At 42.9% G+C, this 8,579-nt stretch overlaps 1 protein-coding gene across 1 annotated transcript in view; it reads left to right on the forward strand.

Moving 5' to 3' along the window:
* The window catches only part of ALDH1B1 (aldehyde dehydrogenase 1 family member B1), a 48,582-nt gene extending 40,749 nt beyond the window's left edge, over positions 1-7,833 (forward strand). The window contains exon 2 of the mRNA XM_086961859.1: positions 5,870-7,833. Coding sequence (XP_086817985.1) covers positions 5,874-7,424 — 1,551 coding nt within the window. The 5' untranslated portion in view covers positions 5,870-5,873 and the 3' untranslated portion in view covers positions 7,425-7,833. The remainder of the gene's footprint in view (positions 1-5,869) is intronic.
* The last annotated feature ends 746 nt before the right edge of the window (positions 7,834-8,579 follow it).

Below are 8,579 nucleotides of genomic sequence, written 5' to 3' on the forward strand. Positions count from 1 at the left end.
TTCTGTCCATCAATTTTTCTTTTTGAAATGGTACTGGAAGTGACATTAAACTTTGACTCCAGTGACGTGACAGGTTGACACCTGCCCCATCCCCACCCCCAGCCTACCCTATGTCCTACAACACCCTTATGAAGACCGATGAGATACTAAGGTAAGGGCAAAAGTGCTAACAGAAATTAAGTACACTATGAAAGCAGTGCTTAATTTGTGCAGGTACTTTCCAGTGCTAAGCACCAGCACTTATTTCTAGAGAATTGAGAGCCATGGGTATGCTAGTGTTGCAGGTGCTGACTTTTAAATGGTGAAATTTCTTTAGTTGCTTGGGCCTCGATCGGAGTTGGTCAGCTGCAGAGAAAGGAGTGAAGCGGTGAGCGGGGCTGTGGTCAGGGGCAGATTCAAGGCTCTGCCAAAAAAGGCAGGCCTCGGCGCGAATTGACTTCTGGGGCACTCCAGGCAGCATGAAAGCTGATTAGGAGTCCCCATCTAAGCCCCTGGCCGTGGCGCTTTGGAATCTTTCCAAATACAGAAGGAGCAGCTGAGTTCAACAAGAGGACATGAAGCAAGCAGAGCAAGTGGCAAAGGAAACCGTCCTGAATCCCCTAAACGTCCTGTGAGCAAACAAGCGCTGTTTAAAATGTTAGGGCAGTTGGAGGTGAGAGATTTCAGACAAGCAATAGTTCATCTATCTAGCACAAAAGCAGGCCACCCCTCGGTGACGTAGAAGCCCCCCCCCCCCCCCGTTGCCTGGAGGGGTTCCGGAGTTAGTATGGCAGAGGTTTATTCCAGTAATGGGGCACCTTTAGCCTCTGAGTGGCTTTAGTTCGGCTCTGGCACAGGGCTGCCTGGCTATGACGGACAGGAGCGCTGGGAGGGTGGGAATGCTGCGTTTGGAGATTTCCTGTGATGTCAATGTTGTTGTGTGTCCCCGGGCAGCATGGTGTGCTCCAAGAACCTTTGTGACCACGAGGCAGCTGACCCCAGCTGCCATGCCTGGGACTCACTGGACTAGAGACAGCCTAGAGGGCTACTATCACTGAAGTGGCCGGCAAACCCGAATTACGGTGGCCTGTGGTGGCTCGGGGCCTAATTGAGCCTGAAGCCACTGCCATGCATGTACATTTTAACTGTTAATTTTCATTATATGTATACTTTATGGTTGTGACAAACCAAATAGTTATTTTTGACTGACTGACACTGCCATGCAGAGAGACGCTGACTTAGTAATTATTAGATCCGTCATCGCCACGCTCCTTGGGACTCTGCAGCGGCCCAAGTAAGTATCAGCCTCTGTGAGCTTTAAGTTAACATGATAATGAATGACAGCGAGCGATCAGGGTGCTGCAGCGCCTTCTGGTGTTTCTTAGTATGATAAAGTGACACTGTGGAATGTTTATCATTTCGATTATCCTGCTGCCTGAGCCCCAAGTTGCTTATTTGATATTTCTGCTGGAGTTCTTACTGTACACCAGGCAGAATGGTTGCGAACACTTCTAAGCGCTTCGGTTTCAACCCACACTATTGCTGGATGGATGCACTCACTACCTTTTATGAAAACATTTTAGCTGTTGTCAGTGGAAATGTGCCACGATTTACATTTGCAAGACTGGATTTTCCATGAATGAATTGTTTTGTTTCTATAATGTGTGATGTAAAATGCTGACACCCTGCACTGGTATGAGCAGCACTATAGAACAAACAAACTGTTTGTGAGATAGGGACAGAAAGATGTAGGAGTGCTTTAAAAAATGAAATACATGATATAAGGCATATAAATGATACTACGCAATGGTGTTCAGCCGTTTACGATACACAAAGAGCAATAAAGTAGAAGTTACAGCAGTCATCAATATTAAGTAACAGCAAAGCCATACGTCAATTGCAGCCATTTTAAGATCTTCTTAGAGTTTCTTGTTACTCAAATGGATATCATTTCTGATATACAAATGTTTCCTTAATCTTCACTGCTTGATTTTGCTCGCGGAAAAGTGTCACTCATAGTTGTTCAAATGTCACTCATAATTGCACAGAAATTATGAAAATGTCACACAACAATCTAAAACCTTTGCAGCTATGGCAATGTTAGCACCAGAAAATGGATACACCTGCAGAACGTAAACATCTGATGATCCGTCTTCTTTGTAAAACAGGGAACATGTTAGAATGATATACACCTTCAGTTTTCCCCAGGTGATACATGAAAACTTCTTTGCTAACAAATGTGCAGATTGCTGCTGGGGCTTATTTATGATAGGAATATGAACAACCGTGATTAGCACGGAGTAAAATGCCATATTTTGTGTAAGCATTAGGAAAAATGATGCAAAGTAATTTGTGTACACTTGCATACAATTACAGTAATGCAATTTAAATGGTGCCGCCTATGGAGGGGAGGCAGATATGAGGGAATCATTGGTATCACCGTCTGAGTCCTGGAGTCTGCATAAGTGCCATGTGGGTCTCCATTCATAATCAGCCTCATGCATTATGCGTCCATTAACAGTTCTGTGTCACAATCGGCAAGCCCAGACAGAGCACAATGCAATGCATGATATGACACTGTTGTAATTAAATGCCACTAAGCGGGGGCAATGAATCCGTTAAAAGCCAAATGTTCTCTGATGAGCTCTTTTCCTTTGCGATGTACATATGTTTTAAAGTCTACTTTTGAAATATCTGATCAGCCATAACAAACAAAGACAAAAAATGTGTGACATCACTCAACAATTGCATATGAGATCCTTTCTAGCGTGGCACACCAGAGAGAATATGCTTTTTAGAGATTCAGCAAGCAACACTAAATTAATGCATTTCACTTAATTAAGGAGAGCAAAGGTTGCCAGAAGGACAACAGTTTATAATTGTGAAGTCAAGATGTCTGTAATTGAATTCCTTCACACTCTTGACTAAGTTGGCTGGCCTGTCATTCTTTCAGTGTGTGATTTAAAATAATACATTCCAAAGTATAAATCATTAAGGGCCCATATTAGCTCTCTGTACTTCCAGTGGCCTCTCTGTATATGTGTTAGCCTGTCTTCTTATCTATAAGGCCATGCATCCGTTTCATTGTATGTTTCTATGCCTCCAGGTCTGTGTCCTTGTCCGTTGTAGATAGAGCATGCAAAACCGTGCAGGCGCTGTTGTGAGGCATATTGTGGGCCTTCTAAGAACATACAGGAACCTAGAGCCCTCCCATTGCTTTCAATTGGTTGGCTTTCCTGCCATTCTCTTTTGCCTGCTTCTTATTCAATGGTTTTCCTTTTCCGTCTTGTATCTGCCCCTCCCAAGACCCCTGCCAATTTACTTGCATCCTTCAGAGTGCTTAATACGTCCCAGTTTTGTCCCACAAGAAAGCCTTGGGTCTCTAGTTGGGTAGAGCCAACCCAGGCCCCCCCCCCCTTATTATCAAAATATTTGTGGAACACCGGAAGATACACTCAGAAAGGGAAAACTTACAGCGCTTCCATCTCTGACCCCGCAGGGTTTGGTGTCTGCCCCCACCCAATTGATCTGGTGATAATTAGAACTCTCAGGCTTTCTGGAGGAAAATAAGTAAACCAACTAACTAACTGTAAAGATCAGCCCCTCTCTGTGCTCCTTCTTTAAGGTTCAGTGCAAAAAGGGAGCAGCACATAACTCAATATCCACTTAGTCCACTCCTAGTAATCAGAGCAGTCACAGGAAAGCTGCACCAGAACTGTGGAGGGGGCAGGGGAAAGAGGGATCTCCCTCTGTATATTCTTTTCTTCCCCCATTCACACCTCACTCCTTTGCTTCTCTCCATTCTTCCTTCACTTTCTGCCCTACATCCACGTTTCCTCTTAATTGCCGCCTCTCCTCATTAACTGCTTCTAATTTTTTATCTTTCATTTACACACTCCTTTCATGCGCTCCCCGCTGTCTGCTCTTCTTACCTTGCCTTTCTCCTCTTTCCACTTTCCATTCTCATCATGTTTCACTCCAATCTTGCACTCCCAATCTCTGCTTTCCCCACTTCTCTTCACATTCTTTGTCTACCTTTGTATCTTTGCATCTATCCTTTCCTTCAGACCTCTCCTTCCTCCCTTTCCCTTTTATGTTTTTCCTTCTTGTACATATCTTTATATCCACTCCAGGAATCAGTGTTTGATTTCAGGGTCATACATTTAAATCTTGGTGTGGCCACTCAATATTTCATCTTTCTGAGGTCGATAAAATGAGTGCCATTGAGCTGGATTTAATTTGGTGTCAAGGCGCCCTCTGCTGAAAATGTGCTTTGCAAACATAAGGACACAGACATTTATTTTTATCTTTTGTTTTCCAATTTCTTTGCAATGTTAAACTGTCATCATTCCCTCTGTCATTGCTTCATACAGTACCTTTCAAACTCTCATCCATTCCATTCCCTTGACCTCCTCTTTCTTTCGTCCCATCTTTTTCCTTGTGCTCATCCTCCCCACCTCCAGCCATACCTCCTTTCTTCCTTCCATTCTTGCTTTCATATGTCCTCATTCATTCCCCATCCTTCCTTGGTGCATTTTTTCCTCCGTTTATTCCTTACTTTCCTTTTTTTCACCTACTCCTTCTTTAATTTCTTCCTTGCTTATCCTCAACTCTTCCTTCTGCTGTTCTTCCTCCTTTTCTTTCTTCTTTCTATTCATCCATTACACATTGTTCACTTCTTTTATCGCACAATTCCTTTATTTCTTCCATTAACTTTCTTTTCTTATTTTCTCCTTCTTTCATCCATTACTTATTTGTTTCCTCACTCCATTGCTCTCCTTCACACCTGCATTTGTTGCTGTCTTCTTTAATGTATTCCTTCATTCATCCCTTCCTTTCTTTTGAAAAGCGCAGTGCAAGCACATTTTCTTTAGTTTGCAAAACTGCTTCAAGTCCTCAAATGGCCGTTCCTAAAGCTGCATTTTGAAATTTACATGCATTCTATAGTTTGAGTTCACATTTTTAAGTTGTTGTCATAGGCTTCCTTTATTTTATATTATGTTATGTAATATTGATTTGTATAGTGAACTAATCACTCGAGGTTATCCAGGTGCTTGGGGATGTATGTATGTGAGAGGCCATTGAGGTGCTTATGTGAAGAGCCAGGGCTCCACCTTCTTGCGGAACTCCAGAAGTGAGGAGGTAGCTCTGATCTGTTGAGGCTTATGGGTTTGGGTGGAGCCAATAAGTGAAGTGGGTGGAGCCACTGGAGGAAGTAGGAGGAACCGGGGAGTCGGTGTGGCCTCCTAAAGAATTGGGAGCACCTGCACTTAATATTTTACAAATTAAGCACTGTATGAAAGCCTTTTTAGTTAGAGCCCATCAGATGGCGCATGCACTGTCTGTTGCAAGAAATATTGTGGGCTTACCAAGAACATGTAGGGGCTGGAGGTGACCCATTCCTTACCATTGGCTGGCTTTCATGTCACCCAATTTGCCTGCTGAGTGTTTTAGCCTAGTACGTTTAAATAGTTGGTTGGAGTAGTCAAAACATTAGATACAAATTCAAGTGTAAAAATAACAAAACAAAGACAGATCACCACAAATAGAAGTAAGTATAAGAACGGAAATTTAATTGCTGCTCCCCCGCCCGCCCTACTGCCCCGCAGCACTCCCTCTACGGGCCGCTACTGCCTGCCAAAACTAGTTACTTTCTGGTCTTTTCTGCTATTTTTATGATCTATAGCACCAAGAGTAGCAGAGACTGTATCAGGGTACCACCGTATTGTATCGATACCGAATTTGAGTCCAATGTGATTTTCGTGTGGCAAATCTATTGAAGACTTTGTGGGTGGGAAATTGATTCCAAGTAATGCAAAAATGAAGGAGACCTGAATGAATAAGATACTTATGCTTGTTTCTGAAGCAGTCTTTTTTTTTTCCTTTTAAGGAACATGCTTCGTCTTCTGCTTCCACGATCGTCCTGTCTACGCCCTACAATAGCACAATTTTCTACAGCAGCAGTTCCGAATCCACAGACTAAGCCTGATGTCCATTACAACAAACTCTTCATAAATAATGAGTGGAGGGATGCAGTCAGTGGGAAAACCTTTCCAACCATTAACCCCGCAACTGGAGAGGTAATTGCCCATGTTGCTGAAGGAGACAAAGCTGATGTCGACCTAGCAGTGAAAGCAGCAAGCGAAGCTTTTAGGCTGGGATCACCATGGCGGCGCATGGATGCCTCTGAACGTGGCCGTCTTCTAAATCGCCTGGCTGACCTTGTGGAAAGAGATCGGGTATACTTGGCCTCTTTGGAGACCCTAGACAATGGGAAACCCTTCATGGAATCCTATGCCTTGGATCTTGATGAAGTCATTAAGGTATTCCGATACTTTGGAGGTTATGCAGACAAATGGCATGGGAAGACCATCCCCATGGATGGTGACCACTTCTGTTTCACTCGACATGAGCCAGTAGGCGTCTGTGGACAAATTATTCCATGGAATTTTCCTTTGGTAATGCAGGGATGGAAGCTCGCCCCTGCTCTGGCTACTGGTAACACTATAGTGATGAAGGTTGCAGAGCAAACCCCTCTCACAGGTTTGTACTTTGCCTCCCTAATCAAAGAAGCTGGGTTTCCACCTGGGGTTGTGAACATCCTCTCAGGATATGGGCCCACAGCTGGTGCTGCTATAGCACGGCACATGGATATCAACAAGATTGCGTTCACTGGTTCTACCGAAGTCGGTCATTTAATACAACAGGCAGCCGGTGAGACCAATCTGAAGAGGGTTACTTTAGAACTTGGTGGCAAGAGTCCAAGTATTGTCCTAGCGGATGCAGACATGGAGCATGCGGTTGAGCAGTGTCACGAAGCATTGTTCTTTAACATGGGACAGTGTTGCTGTGCTGGGTCCCGAACCTTTGTAGAAGAGTCCATTTACAATGAATTCTTAGAGCGGTCCGTGGAGAAGGCTAAAGAGAGAAAAGTGGGCAATCCCTTTGAATTGGACACTAAACAAGGGCCTCAAGTTGACAAAGAACAGTTTGAGAAAATTCTTGGATACATTAAAAGTGGACAAAAAGAAGGTGCTAAACTCATGTATGGTGGTGAGCGCTTTGGAGAAAGAGGTTTCTTCATTAAGCCAACAGTGTTTGGCGATGTGAAAGACGACATGAAGATTGCAAAGGAGGAGGTGTTTGGCCCAGTGCAACCAATATTCAAATTTAAGAAGATCGAGGAAGTTATTGAAAGAGCCAACAATACCCGATACGGTTTGGCAGCCGGTATCTTCACAAAGGATATCGACCGAGCTCTAACTCTCATACAAGCTTTGCAGGCTGGCACCATCTGGGTGAACACCTATAACCTTGTCACAGCCCAAACTCCCTTTGGCGGGTTCAAGGAATCTGGCAATGGGAGAGAGCTCGGAGAGGATGGGCTTAAAGCCTACACAGAAGTGAAGACTGTGACTATCAAGATACCCCAGAAGAATTCCTAAACTTCCACTGTCACTACAATGTGGCTTGAGTTATAAATGTGCCTAGTTATTTTTTTTTTTTAACCATTGTTGTACAACAGTATTTCATATTTCACATCCTAAAATGTTGACCATGTTCCATTTCCTTCTTTTACACCAATATTACCTACCGGCCACAAAGCTTTATACAACCTAGCAGATGAATGCTACTCTCCATTTATTGACTTTACTGTTGACGGAAGCATGTCATCGTGGGTCCCAGTGAATGCTTTGAAGCGAATAGAGAGAGTTAAAGTGTGCCTCAGTTTACTTCTGTTTAAAGCACTTGCCTTCAATTTCATTCAAACTAAAAATTGTTCCTATTGTGTTCTGTTTGTTTCAATTTGTTATCAGATTATCTTTTAGTGTTGAATAAAAGTGGGTGAGTACATGTTTTGGAGTGTGGCTGGTTTCTGTCTAATAAAAATCAGTCGTTTTTGAAGCACTCTAGCTTATGCTGCCCTTCTATTTTGGGGATAGTGTGTAGAAACTGTTGAACAGCATGCTATTTCTATTTATCGATTTTTGAGAAAGAGCTGTCTGAGGTCAATAATAAGAGAAGCGTACACATTACTTAGCTACGATTAAATATGTTCTTCAAGAGTGTGGTCTGTACAGGATTAAAAGGAAAAACTCTTAACAAAAAGGAAATCTTCCTTGCAAGATGTACATATGAAGTACCTATTGAAGAACATGGAAGGTAAATTGAAACACACAGAAAAGAGAGGGAACTCCTGCAGGTACCCTTGTAACTCTTAAACATAGTTTATTAACACTGACATGTCATCAATTCTTACTTTACCTTCTGCAGATAGAGAATGTTTCATCCTACGTTCGTTGGGAAAGACTTTCTTTCACTGTTTTGTTAACCTTTAGCTGCTGAGGTGTTTGTGGACCTCTGTACTGGAGCTTCTTTCAACCAACTGGAATTAGGTTGTTCAAGCACATATACCTCTTTGTTCACCAATGCAAAAGTTTTTGGCACACTAGGCTTATGCGCCAACCTCACATCATTAACACAAAAAAGAATTTGATCCATGTTTTCTTGCGTTTCTCCAATGGAAAAACCTAAATCCTGGCACACTATCCAAGAAAATGTTGCCAAAATGCCTAGAGTCCAGCAATATCAAATATGAT

This window comes from Lissotriton vulgaris, chromosome 3_1, assembly GCF_964263255.1.
Source record: "Lissotriton vulgaris chromosome 3_1, aLisVul1.2, whole genome shotgun sequence".
Classification (NCBI taxonomy): domain Eukaryota; kingdom Metazoa; phylum Chordata; class Amphibia; order Caudata; family Salamandridae; genus Lissotriton; species Lissotriton vulgaris.